Here is a 16,713-nt window from a genome sequence, read left to right on the forward strand (position 1 = left end):
ATTATCAAAGGCTAAGCCGTCTAGCGTCAGAAAAAAGAAACGTTTACATGAAAACAATGTCCGCTCTAGCTCGTTGACAGTTGAAAGAAAGAACTAACAAACGAAGGCAAATAACTTTGATACTCACGTAATATTCTCCCCTCCAAAGTTACATCTCGTCTTCACCCAAAAGCCCCCACCGCAGCATAACACATCACAACAGACGAAATCCCCTAAGGTATAATGAGAAGTCGCCTTTACAGTTGACATTCTTCTGAATCTGTGCCTTCTATGGCATCTCTTAGTGATTCGTCCAGATTGTTGACGAAATATCGTATACTGTTACCTTTACGTATCACCTTTTTAACTTTATTCTTCTCATTCTGCACTTATCCTTACTTGTGATAAATCTTTCTTGTTCTCTATAGGTTTCGATGGCCATTGATGTTCGGTCTGTTGATGGAGATGGTGAAAGGTGTGCTTAAAGCTGATGCTGCTGCTGTCCTTGGTGTCACAATTCAATGTGTTGTTCGTTAATTTGCCTTTCATGTCAAATCTTTTCCACCTCCGCCACTCTAATCTCTTCCATGCAGTGATGCAGTATACAATTGAGGCAACCTGATCTAACATGATCTAGGAGTGATTCAATTGACAACTGCTAGATCAAAAAACTTTCTGCGCCAAACAAATAAGGGCGTTGTTATAATCGCGGTTGAGAAAGCAACAGGCCCTCTGCCATCTAATAAAATTGTGGGTCTTGTGTTTATTTTGATTGATTAGTGCAGTATGTTACGAAATTGGAAAAAAAAAATGAAGAAAGCAACAGATCATGTGTTGGGATATTTCGATATTTATACACTACACAGCACTGTAAAGAAAAATAACTGTTTACAATCTTATTGACATTTTTTTGTACATATGTTTATCATCCCTCATCGTACACATTTATATTTTACCATCATTGCATTAATTTTATCAATATGAAATTTCCTTGCCCAATTTAGTCAATCAAGACAGGGGAGACTATGCCTTGTTTAATTGTGCTCAGGGAGATTACCTGAACAAGGAAGAAGAGTGCGAGGCCAGTTTTACTAGGGAGCAATTAGATATAGTAGACTTCCGGGTTACACTCATAACTCTACAAAAGTTTTCATCAGATCACGCGCTATCCTAGTCCCCGTTTCACCAGAGCCCTTCTCCTAGTTTCACAGCAGGTGAGTGACAACCGGCTGGCGTTGGTTAATGGTTAGTTAAGTAAACGGGGCCACAGAAGGAAGCCCAGATATGCACGTGTCTACATCATAGTCTACATCATAGACTACATCAAACAATACACTAACCACAAACAAGCAGAACAATATTTGTCAGAACACCAACCCACTCCAGGATAATACCAGTATCACAGACTCCATGCAACAGCTGAACTTTTGACGACACCTTTCACCGGCTAGCCGCAACCAAAAACCGCCAAAAACCATATGTTGTGTTGGACAGTAATGAAGAAGAGATTTCACCTGGCTGTTAACCCTATTTAACAAACCAAAATTAGTCAATACTATTTAGGAACAGATTTCTGATGGTGAAACACAGGAGTGAAGTTGAATTGAGCAGTCCCTCAAAATTACTTGCTACAAAAAATTTTACAAATAAGTCTACAGTAAACAAGATTTCCCAATTTAAAAAAAAAATGTAAATGATAAATAAAAAATCAAATAAAATCACATCTAAACAGACTTCACTTAAAATACCACAAAATTGAAACAAAGGGATTTACTCTCTCTCGTCTCCAACCACTAAATCTATGGCTTTCTTTTAGGGATCATGGATAGATCAGCCAATAAAATCTGCTACCTGAACACAACCTAACGAATTCGGAGATGGTCACAGCGTCTCATTCATCCAGCAACATCTGATTATCATCCGGACGTGCTTAGCCGCCGTTTAGTTGACCAAACCACCGCCAGTCTACCCGCTGAGAATTGGGATCAAAATTCTACAGGTAAAAATGCTGAATGAGATAACACCTTTTCATAGTAATTCATGAAACAATGTAACATGTGCAATAGATACCTTCAAACTGCGGAGGTAACGTTAATATTTCTTTGTCCTGTGAACGAATCACAACGTTCGAATCGTCACATTTCCCTTCAAGTTTGCCATTGGAATGTCAAAGTATATACATCTCAGTGAAGCGATACGGTATTCTCCAGAAGACATTGATCTGTGTAAGGAAATGAATAAAAATTTTTGCGGTCTGGCACGCGAGAGATTTTAATTTTAATAATTACTGGAGTTGCGGAGGCAAGGAGAGCAATTACTCCAATTAGTACAGCTAGGGAGGAGTCCCGAAGCTGAACTTATTATTGCGCGATCAACCTAAAATATGTTTTACCATTTATGGTGGTGAATGAATGGTGATGAATACGCCGACCCATGGGAATTCCAGTTGTTCCGGCTGCGTAAACACCAATCGAGTTGAACAACATTAGTTTGTTGCAGGAGTGGTGTTGCAGGAGTGGTGTTCTTTAGTGATGGGTTAGAGAATTACGTAGTGAGCGCAATTGCTATTAGGAATGAGCATTGAGTTTCTTCATGGTCTTAGATTTCGGTTTACCTCCAGTCCCAACGTATCTAGTGGCCCTCAAGTCGAGAAAGATGAGGTGGTCGTATTAGCAGGAGCTTTTTCGTTCGTCTTGTTGTAATGCTAATAGTAACTTGCGTTTACGCAATCGTGGACGAGATGGGGTGAATTCCTTGTCCGATTAGACTGTCTATGCCTAGGTTGCCGGCTTTGGTCACCATTTCTTCTCAGCGAGACATGCACAGAGGGTTCAAACTTTCAAAGATAATTCACTCAACGATTTGATGTCGTTTGCGCGGAAATCCGAGACATTCTGAACAGAGGTCTGGCCAATGGGAAGTCTTAAACGACATCGTGCTAGATGCTTTTCGTTGTGATACTGTAGAACTCAATTAATCCTAGAGACAAATTTCATCAACTTTGGGTTTCTAGATCTGCTGTTGAAAAGATTAAATTGTTCTTTAGACATGGATTCGAAAAGAAATAAAATTATCTCTCATTACCTGGTATTTTGGGCCATTGCTCTGGGTCTGGGATATGGAAGTAATAAAGGTTTGCTAAAGTGAACTTGAAAAAGTAACATTTGCGATGTCTCTTCTCTGACGCCATGCTCTTACAGACCGCAAACATATGTCGGCCTCTCATGCCAAACTTGAAAATGATGTCGGTTGGTGAAGGATTTTGATTTGGTGAGGGTTACCACTGCTTTCCTCCTTGATGACTCCACCAGAACCGTCGTAAGTCATTGTCATGAGTCTGCAAGAGCACGCCATAATAATGCCGTCTTGGAGTGCATGGAATAAGTTCCGTTGGTTATTGGTATATCGGTAGTAGATGGTTCTTCAAGCTTTACTTTGGGTTCAGATTCTTCTCCTTTCTTAACATTGACGATCATTTGAAAGACGTCCATAGCAAAATTCCAGAAAGGATTGGCTGGTGCCTAAAGTATAACATACTATTAGCATGTTTAAGACAAATAGCCTACTAAGTAGTTTTATTGTATGCACTTCACATTATTTTATCAACTATATTGGTGGAGTTACCTGTCTCAATTTCTTGTTTTAGATTGGATTTTTCTCTTGACAAAGGGCCTTTTCAAATTCAGTAGTGGAAAAACTGCAATCAACTGTTCAAACTGATGAGCAGCACAGCTTGTCGATGTGTAGTACCACATCTTACAGTACTCAACGGCAATAGTTTTTTCACAACAATCACCACCACCAACAATTTATTCCAGACTGTGCAATCCAAATATTACAGTCTGAGAAATTAAATGGAGAATTTCATTAAAATATTCAGTAAATATTAAAAAAAAGGTTAAACACATACACATACAACCTAATGGAATAACTATCTTTTTTGTAAATCTAATTATTCTTGTGTATGTTAAAATGTAATGGAGGTGGGAGAAGTAAAACACAGTTCTACCTGTTCTACCACTTAATATCTTTAATTAAATTGTACTTCCTTTTCTTTATATTCAGCTTACCATTTCTTAATTACCTCTTTCTTACCCTACATCTTTCAGAAATGACTTAGTATGTAAAAAGGCCTTAGGCAAAATCAAATGCCATTAAGAGCCAATAATGCACTAACCACTAGTTATTCAATTTAAGAGAAATTTCTTCAGGAGATAAATTTGAGATTGGCAGCATGGTGTTGGCAGTCCAAACACTTTATCAATAAATTACAACACAATATTAAAAAATTCTTACTTAACTGTGGAAAACTGTTCTTCTCCCCGACCACAATCCACATTTCACGGGGCTTTGTACTGCTGTTTTGATACAGCATTAATTGTAAACCGGTAAATCGCCTCTCGTTAGTCGTTACCCGACACCTCGTAACGTGGTCGCCATATCTTTTTCCAACGTAATGATGAAATCATGAAGATGAAGGTCCACATCGTCTACATGAACAACCTCTCATGACTGACGTGAGATGGAGTACAAGCTCGACGACTTCGCCATCTAGGGTGGGGCATTTGAGTAAAAAGTCAATCGTTAACGATTTAACGGACAGTTATAAACCGTTAGGTTAGATCTATTGTCACGACATATGTCGTGGCGCGACGGTCAAAACTGTCTATTGTCACGACATCTGTCGTGGCAATAAAGAGAAAATTGTCTATTGCCACGATACGCCTATACTTCCTCTCTAGTCCCTCATGTCGTGGCAATAACACGAATTTTGTCTATTGCCACGACATGCGTTTTCGTACTAAGTTCCACAGAAGATGTTTAGGAAAACTACTAAATAGGGTAAAACTAAATGTGAATAATTCCCGCATCATTTTTCTTGTCAATTATCCCGTGAAACTCAACCTTTGTTGTAATCTCCAAATAAAAAATTACCCTCTCGACGGAGAATCGAACGCCATGCTATCGCATGGTGGCATTCATCGCTGACCATTCGGCTACCACTACTGAAATATTCGTGTAAAAATTTTGACATATATAACCTAACCTAACCTAACCTAACCTAACCTAACCTAACCTAACCTAACCTAACCTAACCTAACCTAACCTAACCTAACCTAACCTAACCTAACCTAACCTAACCTAACCCAACCTAACCCAACCTAACCTAACCTAACCTAACCTAACCTAACATGCGTGAATGTCGAATTTAAAAAAAAATTATGTCGTGGCAATAGACAATTTTCGTGTTATTGCCACGACATGAGGGACTAGAGAGGAAGTATAGGCGTATCGTGGCGTGTCGTGGCAATAGACAATTTTCTCTTTATTGCCACGACAGATGTCGTGGCAATAGACAGTTTCGACCGTCGCGCCACGACATCATGTCGTGGCAATAGATTTAACCAAACCGTTAACAATTTAACGGACAGTCAGACAATAACAACACATTTTTTCCTCGAATACCCCCCACCCTAAGTCGTCGAGCTAATACTGGTTCAATTAATTAAAAACAGGGCATTAGAAATTCTGATTGAATGACCCATTAATTGTGGCATTGAATAAATCTAAATAATGATCAACTCCTGCATAAAAAAAAAAAAAAAAAAAACAATTGGCAAACAAAATCTTAATTTTACTGTTGCTAAAAAGCGTAGTGCTTTTAAAGTCATTATATATTTAACAATACCAGTCCTTTGTAGGGTGCGCATTACTGGGTTGTTATTTGCAATTGGAATTAGTATTTTACAATATGCGTTACTGTTTACATTTTCCGTGATTTTGGCACGAACGGCTTGCTACCGTGGTATGATTGGTAAGTTGTTACGTTCACCAAGGTTCTGTTTATTGAGCGAGTTAACACAAAAGTGAATTCTAGATGGAAAACGAAAAAGCATATGTATTGTGCCAGGTTGTTGATCTGGACTAAAAAAACAACAACAAAAAAACTCGACAAACTGGTTAAAGGAATTCAATACTTGAGTTCAGTCACTAGTCTCAGTTCATGCTCTTTTTTTGGTAGATTTTTGGTAGATGAAACTTGAAAGTAAAATATTTAATTTGTGTCTGCTCATCGCGTGCTGATCGCGATGGTCTGCCATTATAACCAATTTTTCAAAACCTGGTGAGCAAGTTTTAGGAATATCATTATAATCCCAAAAAAATGTATTGTCTTTGTTTCACCGCGTAGTCTAGTTCCTACCGCTATTCCATTCATGTTTCCCCAATTAATAGTCTATTAAATTCTTCGGAATATAAGCTTAAAAAAGAAATGTGCATTCCAAAATCCAAATGTTACAAAGCGCTGTATTAGAAGATTAATACAAATATTTAAAAAAAAAAGGATTTGTAAAATTTCATATGTCTTGTGCAGCATATTTTAAATTTGACATGGCCCCTGAAAACACCTGAGTAACACTACTACAAGGGCTTGATAACGATATGGGGGTTGTGGAGGCAAAGATACTGGAAATATCATTTGGGTAATTCATACTGATTCAAAGGTTTCACTAAAATTTGCCTTGCATCAAATAGCAACGAAGGATAACCGCTGAGAGTTTTCCCGGTGGTCGACGGAATTGTGACATTGGGGCACGAAGGATTGACAAGACAAAGGATGATGTTCCATCTCCAAATCCATTGCGCCATTTGAAAATTGGCGGCTGATGTTAGGATACTCGTGGATTTTGCTTCAGCGACATCTGTATTATAAACTGTTGGAGCATTTATTTCAGGAATAAAAACTGTTCCGTCCGGAACACCTGGATAAGCAAGAGTTTCAGCGTCTTTTCGAGAGAAAGGTTCGGGAACAAATATTTCTGGTGGGTACTCTGCTGCCCAGTTCTTCCACATATCGAATTGGTGCGGATCATGACGGAAGGCGGTAAAGAAATTCTTCGGGAATGGCAAATCTACGAAGGAACATTTCGATTTTTTGTCTGGCTTTTTGTCTGGCTTTTTGTCTCGCTTTTTGTCTGGCTTGGAGGATTTAGGAGTGAAAAGGCAAATAATATAAATCCATTTTTACGCAACTTTGACAACTGCCAGCCAGCAATTGCCTGAGTGGTATCCGTTAAGGTACCTGAAATCACTGGTAAATCTCGATTGTGTGCGCTGTACCCGACTGGAACGGAATAATCGTCCAGGTAGATTTTGTCGGGATTTTCAGAACCCAGAGGAGCTGCCCTTACAGTGATAAAGACAAGCAGAAGAAGGCCAGGAACCTTAATCAAACCAAAGTAAAATGTATTTCAATGAATAGAGTCGAAACTAAAATTATGAAAGGAAAATACTGACCACCAACTTCATGTTTAGTCTTCTTGAATTCAGAACTAGCTGAGACAAATCCTAGTTTGATTCTGAAGATGGTGTTCTAGCGTTGTTGTTCTATTATCGACGAAGATCATGTTAACGGTTTAAAAAGGGTATCGGGTAACACCCACATAACCTATCCACCAACTAGAGTTGAAATTCCTGTTTTGTTTTTGTTTTTAAGTGAGAAAGTCCGAATCTGTCACGTATGAAAAAATTTCATAAGTGAAAAAAATATCAAATTGCTTCCAAAACATGTCTAAGTAAGTTTCCGTATATGGAAATAGGACGAACAGTCATTGTCCGAAAGTAAACTATCGACCTTTTTTTTCTTTTTACAGAATGTACTCCATATTAAAAAATTTGTAGCAAATCAACTTTACTTATGTGGTATTTTTATTTATGCTAAGATGTGCATATGATTTATTTCCATGCATAAAAAACTCATGTGTAATTAATTAAAAAATAAAATAGCGTCAATACCATAATCCGAAAACGGACCATGATCATTTTTCATATTATTTTGCCAGTCAAGTATGTTTTTAGTGATAGGGTTTCTCGTGTATTAAAAGAAGAAAGTATTAAAAATAGTACATGAAATTGAAAAATAAATATACGCATAATTAAAACAGGATTGACTATTTGAGTGTAAGTCGAAATGGTGTAACATAGCAAACAAAAGAGGGAAAAGTTCCACAATTGGCATTCAGATTATCTTGGCTCACTGCGGAGCAAAGGAAACCGGAATTACCACACCACGTCGTGGGTCTTGGTTCATAGCTCTGAGGGTCTCCATGTCAACTCGAAACGAAGGATAACCCGGATAACCGTTGCGAGTTCTCTTCACGGTGGTCGACGGAATTGTGACATTGGGGCACGAAGGATTGACAAGGCAAAGAATGATGTTCCACCTCCAGATCCATTGCGACATTTGAAAATTGGCGGCGGATGTTAGCATACTCGTGGACTTTGCCTCTGCGTCATCCTCAGTAACCGGAATAGTTCTGTAGGGAATACCGGGATAAAAAGGATTTTGAACGTCATTTCGGGTGATTGGTCCAGGCGCCAACATGTCGGAGTATTGTGATGCCCATTTGTCAAAATCGCTATTGAACTGGAGCGGATAATTACGAGCAGGCGCCCACGGATGCTTCGTTGGGAATTCTAGTGAAGGGCATGTAGGATCCATTAGGCAAATAACCATGATCCATTTTCTACGCAGCTGTAATAATTGCCAGGAAGCGATTGACTGAGTCATATCCGTTAGCGTACCGGTAATCGCTGGTAAACTTCGGGTGTGAGAGTTGTCCCCAACTGAAACCGGATATTCCATCGAATAATAACTAGCGGGGAATTGGGGATTTGCAGCGGGAGCTGCCATAACGCAGGCGACAAGCAGAGAAAAAATAACCTTTGATAAAGAATCAAATGAAATGAGTTAAAGATTAATTTTTTTCCCGATTATTCTTAAAGGTAACTTCTTAAAAAAGAAAAAAAAAATATGCAATTAACTGACCGCGATATTCATGTTGATTCTTGTGATTTTGAAACTGCGCTGTCTTGGGCACTGACTGGTTTGATTCTGGAGATCTTGTGATGGCCGCTTTGTTATTTTATACGCTGGAGTTCGGGTCACTGATCTGGACAAACAAGTTTTAAAGAATGCCCTCCCCTTTCAACTCAAAAGACGAGCAAGTGAACGACAACGGAATTTGTTTTTGCTATTGAAAAAATATTACAACAAAATTGTTCGGTCCGAAAAATTTTTTTTTTTTGTTTTTTTCTTGACGTTTTAACGATTTCTTCGTTACGGACATGGCGACGTTATATCCAACAACAACAAAAATAAAAAAAAAAAAAAAAAGAATAGGAATGCCACTATACAAGTGATAAAGGTGATGTCTTTTTTAAAAAAAGCGTACAGTGTAACACACAATCCCGAAATGTCAATTTGAATTCGTCTGAGGTCTGACATTACTTTTTGATTGCCAATGCCATATACATAATACGAACTCATTTAAATTCAGTCTGGTTTTTTTAATATTCATCTTCACACCTGTTGCATACAATTTTGTTAATGCGCAGTACAGTTAGCAACAGACACTGAGTAGCCAACTTGCATGTCATTACGTGATTATATTTTTATTAGCATACATTTCTTTTATTTCTTTTGTGAGCCCGAAGCCGAATTTTGATTTAAATGGGCGTTGCTGGAGCATTTGATTTATGCATCCGGATCAAATCCGTTCGAATCCGACGTCAAAACCCCCTATTTTATTTTGTTTGCAGAAAATGTAAGATTGGAAACAGGTTCAAGGTTCTGTTCATCGCAGATATTATTCTCGGAATTGAAAAACTCCCTTTCTGGCATTGCCTTGCGCCAACAGCTCGAGTGCAGTAGCACTGATTGCAGAGAAATTTGAATTTGTTTTTAACCGGTTCGAGTTAGAGTAATTTTTTTTAAAAGTTTTGTTGTGATTGCCATTTGAGTTTATTCAACTCGCAAACATTTTTTTCGTTATTCACTTGTAGCAAACGGCAAGACGTGTTTTTTTGCATTGTTGACGACGAATAAAATTACTGGCATTTTTGACGGCACATCACGTCTGGCACATTCCATCAGCTTTTCTATCTCACACAACCACAGCAGGGGAAACGATTTAAAAATCAGTGCAGCAGCTGCAACAAATTGTTGGCAACATGTTACAAATTTATGTCATTGGAATGTTCCGTTATTCGCAAGTGTTTTCGTAGCAGATGGGTTTGATTTTGACTTTTGAAACCATTGGTCAAACCCCTTTTTAATATCAAGATAATGACGAGGTGCCGGTTTGGTGGCACCGTGGCAGGTCCCCCTTGGTCATAAAATTTCCAGTTGCACTTTGCTTGAAGTACATCAGTTAAATGTTTTTGAATTTTGATTGTTCACCCACACACAAAGTTCTATGATTTTATAAATGACTTATTTAATGATCCCTAACTGAGTAAACAAAAACGCCAAGAGAAAACAGTTCCAGTCAATCACTTTAGCTCAGGAATAATCGTACTCCATACTATCAAACGATTCATAATCAACGCCATCAAACAGTCAAAAAAGAAGAAGATAAATTTGCCCTACCTTTATTAAGACTGCGAAATACGGCCAGGCATCCAGCACAAGTGCTCCATCCGCAGTGAAGTTGAATCCACCAGGCAGGATAGGAAAAAGAGGCACGTATGTAATGTGGGTACATTCACATGGGCGTAGGCCTACATGAGGACACTATAGAGGAAGAAGAGAGACGTATAACTCGGCCGACATTGGTAGTTTCTTCAATGGGATGCTGTATATCTAAATAAAAAATAGAAAATGTTATGAAAAATATTTAAAGAAACAACAACTCAACAAGTAAGGAAAAGTTGAAAATGAGACCCTAATTTTAACCCTAAATTTAATAAAAGTAACAAAAATCAATATCTTAGCGATGATACTGATATTTGTTGCTAATGGCAGGTCAATACCAGCACAATCAAAATATTGTTACGATGGCTGGATCAGGCCTCAAATCTGCACACATGAGAAAGTTACATAGTGAAAACAAACTGTCGTGTTTACATGATAAATGCTAGTCAGAAACTAGCATTTCACAAATTTGGAATAGGTTTACTCTTCTGTTTAGGCTGGCCAATATCATCCCATTTGTAATTTTAGTTGCATTTACCTGCCAAATAGCTTGAAGTGGAGAGCCGTGACACCAAAGTTCACACGACGATCACATTTTATAATTTTATTTGTTGCCTTATTTTTCGTGATAGTCAATGTACGTTTCCAAAAAAAGTGATCGTTCCGTGAACTTCTCGTTTTCAAAACTGGTAAACAAAACGAGAGCAGACGACACTAGCATTCGATCGATATCTAATGCTAAACATATCGATAGAAATTTCCAAACCGCTCACGATCAAAGCGGTTTTCTCATTCGCGCTCGACATCTGCTGGACGGATCGGGACTATTTTAGTATTTAATAGTTCTTAGGAAATATTAGAATTCTATCAAATTCAGAAGACGTGCGTACTGCATATTTTATTCATTTTTAAGTAGGATTTAGCCAAATTCGCCGTATAATCAGAAGCAGTTCATAAATAGAAACATTATTAAATGTTATTGAGGTACAATATGGAACGTCAATTATGCGAGCTGGTCGGATACGAGAAGTGGATAAGCCTGCTCCCTGCCAAAAGGAGGTGTAGGCGGCAGTACTACTTCGGGACAGGTGGAATCCAAATAGCATAGAATTGTATTCCACTTTTTAACGGTGTAATACAACTGCAAATTCGAGAGTGAAGCTGCAATTTGCTGGGCCAGTACTGTAAATCCGGGTACATTCTGACGAGTCAAATCCTGTCCTTCATACACACCCCGGAACGGATATCCATACTGGATTGGATAATTGACGTCCATCAGATAAGTATTTGCTGGAGTATTTTGATTGAGTGGAGCTGCCAATACAGCAGCTGCGAACAGAGGAAGCAGAATCTAAAAAAATAGAAACAAAATCATATAATTAGTTAACTACAGTATGTACTAGGTTTATAACTAGGAATTTTCGCAAATCATACAACACGGATTTACAACTCTATACGCGGAACAAGTTATACATATAGCATATACTCACAAGACAATTCATTATGATGGAACGAGCTTGGACTCCGACTCTTTCGATTCTGGACACTTTAACGACACTGATGCTGGCTTAACTCTATTTATACGGTCGTATACAGGGTCAGAATAGTGCGTTGATCTTCCGGCTAAAAAACTTGTTTTTTTAAAGTACACCCAAAACTTCTTAGCTTTCCCAAATACGGATCGCGGCCTCTGATGCGTACCTACATATGCAATCCTTCTAAAAAATTGTCATGTGATAATGTCAAAAGTCTTTCGTTTGGGTATTTGAGAGCAGAGCACGCCTCCTTGAACGCAAAGTTTTTTTACACGCTGCGTGTTTTCGTCTCCTGATTTAATTCTTCTCCTACATTCTGTTGTGGTTGCGAGATTGAAAAGCTAGATTCATTCCACAAGTTGGCAGTTCTTTGAGGTTTTTTTTTTAATTCAGGAGCGACTTTGAGCAGTGACTCGTGTAATGAATAAATACGCATGAGCGTGTTACTTTACCAACGTGAAGGAGAAGTCTCGTCTAGTCGAAGCTACACTGTAATTACGATTAACATCAGAGCGAGACGCTCTTCTAAACCAGTCAAGAAGCAATCAAAACCAGAAGAGTTCGATCAAATGGGTAACTCATTCAGAGTTAGAGGCAATTATAGCGTACTCTTAATTTGGGTAGTAGAAGGTGTATACACAACTTTAACGCCCAAATATTGTTTAAATATGTTCATGCGGCGGAAATGAAATCAAATGTTTAATACTAGTTTTTCTATTCAATACTAATGATGGAAACCTGTTTTCTAAATATCGTTTACACAGCGAATAAAATCGAATGCTGAATATCAAGTCATATACTGATCAACCCCAAAAAAGGTACCGGCAAGATTTTTAATCACTACACATACCGTTATCCGCTCCTAAAATACTATCAACGTACATGTTAAACTCGATCGTTGGTCCAACTTGCTATAAGGAGGTAATAGCAACGAAACCTTTTCCCGTTTTCCTTACTGACAAATTTATAGGTAAAAATTTGGCAAACATGTCCATAAATCAGGGTCACGGTGTACCCCCCATATTACGATGCATAGTCGTCGTTAAGTCTATTCTCTCAACGCGCAACGGGGATAAAAAGTAAAACTGGAAATCGGCAATGTTGTCACCACGTCCTTGTCGTCGCCTCATTTGCCAGCAACTGAAATTGGTTGGGGATAATTGACTTTACATGAAAAAGGCGCGAGGACGAGTAGACTTGTGTTACATCTGCCGGAGCACATTCTCAAAGCTTAATCGTCTATGGAGAGTCACGGTGAAATTTTTGCACCGTACGAATGCGCTTATAGTTTTCAGTTTCTATGACATCTAGACAAGCGTGTAGCTGCATATGCTTAGCGAGACCGCAGAGTTTCACCCAACTGGCTTTTGTCTACGTATAATAATAAGACGCAAATTGTCACTCCAATGACGGGCGGTGCAGCATTATATACCGAAAAAAGAACTTGAAGCATCACGAAGTTGTTATTATTGTCTGTCTGTTCCTCCGAGAGCTTCCGTTTTCTCCTGCGCATCATATCCGCACCGCTGCGTATTTATTTTTTAAGAGGCGACTTTTTACAATTATAAATGCGCATCTTTTAACCGCTTACGTTTCGGCAGGTACTATACATGTATAGGCCGCGCGGTGTTGTCGCCCGCAACGCGATCTGCTGGCGTGACTAGAAGAGTCTCACAATCTTTTTCGAGAGTGAGAGAAAGTGTCATATTATTATTACATGCTAAACAGGGAGAGGTAAATGGAAAAGAAAAGGGTTTGGCGTGTGATATAGGAGCTCCTCTTCGTCGTATGCCAAATGGTTGGCATCAAGTGAAAGGGGCTGACGAAATGACATCGACAGTGAATCCTCCCCAGTGTCCATGAACTAAATTCGACATCGTTTGACTCGGAATGCTCAAACGAAAGAGAAAATTTTCAGATGACGATTATTATGTATAGCGATGAATAACAAGGAGGTGCCGGTGTGGCGGCAGGTCCCTCTTGCTGGTCATAAAATTTTCGTAAGCTAAAATATTTATGAATTACACTGACAAAATTTGGAGGAACAAAAACAGGGCCTGATCTCCAGTCATTCTAAAAATGAGTTAAACCTTACTGGAGAAAACAAAAATGGCAAGAGAAAACAGTACCAGTTAACCGATAGCTCACTCTGGAACAATCGTACACCCGTACGTAACGATTTACAATTAACGCCACCAAATAGCCAAACAGGAAGAATAAACGTAGATAAATGTTCCCTACCTTTAAGCCTGGGAAATACGGCCAGGCATCCACAAGGGCTCCATCGGTAGAAGAGTTGAATACGCCAGGCAAGATAGGAAAAAGGGGGCCCTCGTGAATACCCCCACACTCGCATGGGTGTACACGAGGACATTTAAAGAAAGGGGAAGAAGAGATAGGTAACTCGGCCGACATCGGTAATTACTCCAATCAAATGGGATGCTGTTTAGTTAAATACAAAAAAATAATTGCAGAAACGAAAATTAAGATAAAGTTGGGAATGAGACAGTGGGTAATTTGGTTAAATTTGTTAATCAATAGGAGAATTAAAGGTTTACATGTAACACAAGTTGCAGTCAAATGGAAGTCATGCTTCATTAAAATGTCTAGCAGATCACAGGAATAAAAGTAATGAAAATCATTACCCAAGCCATGTTATACTTGTGAGATTGAGATGAGATTGTTGTGATGACAGGTCAATACGAGCTCAGGAAACACTTGCAAATCATCTTGTTACGATGGTTAGCTCAGGCCTAAAATCTGCATAGAGAAAAGGGTTACATAGTGCATCAAACAAATAATTGCCATGCATCGACAGGAGGCTTACATGATAAATGCCAGACAAGAAGTAAAATTGCACAAATTTTGAACAGTTTTAACTCTATACCTGCTATTAAACAGCATGAAACGGAGAGCATGGAGAGTCGAGACAACAGATTTCACACAACCCAGACACGACGACCACATTTTTGTAATTTTATTTGTTCTGCTATTTTTCGTGCAGACTGCAGACACGTACAAGTATACGTGCGTACGTTTCCAAAAAAAGTTATCGTTCCATTTTCTTTGGAATCTTAATTCTTAAACCTTAAACTTTGCCTCTTTTTCCAAACTGGTTCTGCTGGTAAACTAAAAAAGCAGACGACACTCAACATAAAATATCGATACAAATTAAATCGAATCGGAAACCGTCATAATACCCTCTTGGAAGTTGGAAGCCAAGAAAGGGAACAAGATTTATAATATAGGATACTTACATAAACATAAATATTTTACAACAGTCCGCTATTGCTGTGAACCAAAGAAAGTTTATAGTTATCGATAGTTATGTAAAAGAAGAGTTCCCGCGAGAAATCGAAGCGCGCTGCTGGGAACGTGAGCTGGCGGTCGTCTCCCGATAGATTCATGTAATTGCGCATGTTATTATTACCTATCGAGCCCATATCAGTCACAGGCACGACAAAGGGATTGCATTACCATATGTGTTGAACATATTTCTTGGGAACAAAGTATACAGACGATGTATGTATTTGCTCCGGCAATCCATCATTTATTTCGGATCGTGTTGAAAAATCAGTCACGATTTCAAATCCCATCGTTCACCATCAATTCCCACCTAATAATTCGAAATGTCACACATCATTATCAGATTTTTTTTTATTGTCGACATTTTTTTTTTACTCACCCGAAAATCAGACCGAATTTAAATTTATATTGAATAATGTTTTGTTCCTGTAATAACTTTCCGACCGCTTTTTTTTTCTATTCGTTTTTTTGAGTTTTACAGCAGCTCGTGTACACCGTTCACGATAAAGCTATAGCTTTCCCGGTCGCTCGAAAGAAAAGGGAAAAGACGGCGGAGAAAACTATTACGATGAAACGGGAGGAAAAGTCATAAAACAAAACAAAACGCAAATGCTAAATAAGGCAGTGTGTGTAATATAACACAGAAACAAAAAAAAAAGGAAAACAAAACGTGATTATACGTATGCAAACCCCCCCTCCTATACGTTACGTATACATACAGCTGCGGTAGTTCTGTAGCGTTGTGCACGTTTCGATATCATTAGAGAGATTGCCGGAATTCGTTGCTGCGTGACCGGAGCGTTAATGATGAAGACGACACAGCGGCGTAGAAGAGTTTTCGTTTGTTGTTTGGAGTTCGTGTGTGGAATTATTCTTCCCCCACAAATCGCTTGTGGGTTTGTACATTTCGGGGGGCATTAAAAAGATAACAAGAACTTTCTCTGCGAGCTGCGCTCTTCTGAAACTGCCAGCACATGGAGATATTAAGTCATGACGGTTTAGTGTTTCATCCTCCACTCGATCGTCCCATCGGAAAAACAAACAAAACGAAAATGTTGAAAGCTGAGAGCATCTTCGCTGTTAAAAAGGAGAAACAACAAGCAAAAGGGAAAGGATGAGCTTTGTGTGTGGGTGTGTAGCATAAATAGGTGAAGACCGTAAAGCTATTGCCTATTGGCATATCTTTTCTGTTTAATAACATAAATGCAATGTGGGTGGGAATCAGAGCAATGATCGTCATAATTATGTAGGGCAAATGTTATTATTCTGATTCAGAAAAAAAAATTGAATAGTTCCCATGAATGGTGATAATAATAAAAAACAAAAGGGGCAGATTGGCTCCCGTGATGCGCCACTGTTTTACGACTTATTCTTTCTTTTGAATTTTTAATCGGTATGGCGAATCTCTGGGGCGGATGT

The 16,713-nt window shown here is 38.7% G+C and overlaps 2 protein-coding genes and 3 long non-coding RNA genes across 9 annotated transcripts; 1 reads left to right on the top strand and 4 right to left on the bottom strand.

Moving 5' to 3' along the window:
- Nucleotides 1-23: 23 nt before the first annotated feature.
- On the top strand, nt 24-1,426 carry LOC124196434. Its single transcript, XR_006875723.1, has 2 exons — nt 24-217; nt 408-1,426. It is a non-coding gene; the product is annotated as an uncharacterized LOC124196434 (long non-coding RNA).
- Nucleotides 791-4,510, bottom strand: LOC124196427. 4 transcript variants are annotated; one of them, XR_006875713.1, is made up of 8 exons: nt 4,276-4,508; nt 3,604-3,821; nt 3,064-3,500; nt 2,594-2,994; nt 2,268-2,502; nt 2,050-2,200; nt 1,831-1,972; nt 791-1,506 (listed from the first exon to the last, which is right to left on the bottom strand). It is a non-coding gene; the product is annotated as an uncharacterized LOC124196427 (long non-coding RNA). The 4 variants fall into 4 exon arrangements; XR_006875715.1 differs by having other exon boundaries at nt 1,831-1,987; nt 2,268-2,997; nt 4,276-4,510; XR_006875712.1 differs by having other exon boundaries at nt 2,268-2,994.
- A 1,759-nt stretch (nt 4,511-6,269) lies between these two features.
- Nucleotides 6,270-7,479, bottom strand: LOC124196428. The gene is made up of 2 exons (XR_006875716.1): nt 7,276-7,479; nt 6,270-7,202 (listed from the first exon to the last, which is right to left on the bottom strand). It is a non-coding gene; the product is annotated as an uncharacterized LOC124196428 (long non-coding RNA).
- Nucleotides 7,480-7,829: 350 nt separating this feature from the next.
- Nucleotides 7,830-8,945, bottom strand: LOC124196415. Of its 2 annotated transcripts, XM_046591499.1 has the most exons (3): nt 8,807-8,945; nt 8,563-8,701; nt 7,830-8,454 (listed from the first exon to the last, which is right to left on the bottom strand). In XM_046591499.1, the coding sequence occupies exons 1-3, from the start codon at nt 8,816-8,818 to the stop codon at nt 8,012-8,014; spliced, it is 594 nt and encodes a 197-aa protein (XP_046447455.1). In that variant the 5' UTR covers nt 8,819-8,945; the 3' UTR covers nt 7,830-8,011. The 2 variants fall into 2 exon arrangements, with proteins under 2 accessions (XP_046447455.1, XP_046447454.1); XM_046591498.1 differs by having other exon boundaries at nt 7,830-8,701.
- A 2,380-nt stretch (nt 8,946-11,325) lies between these two features.
- Nucleotides 11,326-12,086, bottom strand: LOC124196420. The gene is made up of 2 exons (XM_046591504.1): nt 11,944-12,086; nt 11,326-11,804 (listed from the first exon to the last, which is right to left on the bottom strand). Exons 1-2 carry the CDS (start codon nt 11,953-11,955, stop codon nt 11,457-11,459), a joined length of 360 nt encoding a protein of 119 aa, XP_046447460.1. The 5' UTR covers nt 11,956-12,086; the 3' UTR covers nt 11,326-11,456.
- Nucleotides 12,087-16,713: the final 4,627 nt, after the last annotated feature.

This window comes from Daphnia pulex, chromosome 6 (genome assembly GCF_021134715.1).
Source record: "Daphnia pulex isolate KAP4 chromosome 6, ASM2113471v1".
NCBI classification, from domain to species: Eukaryota; Metazoa; Arthropoda; class Branchiopoda; order Diplostraca; family Daphniidae; genus Daphnia; species Daphnia pulex.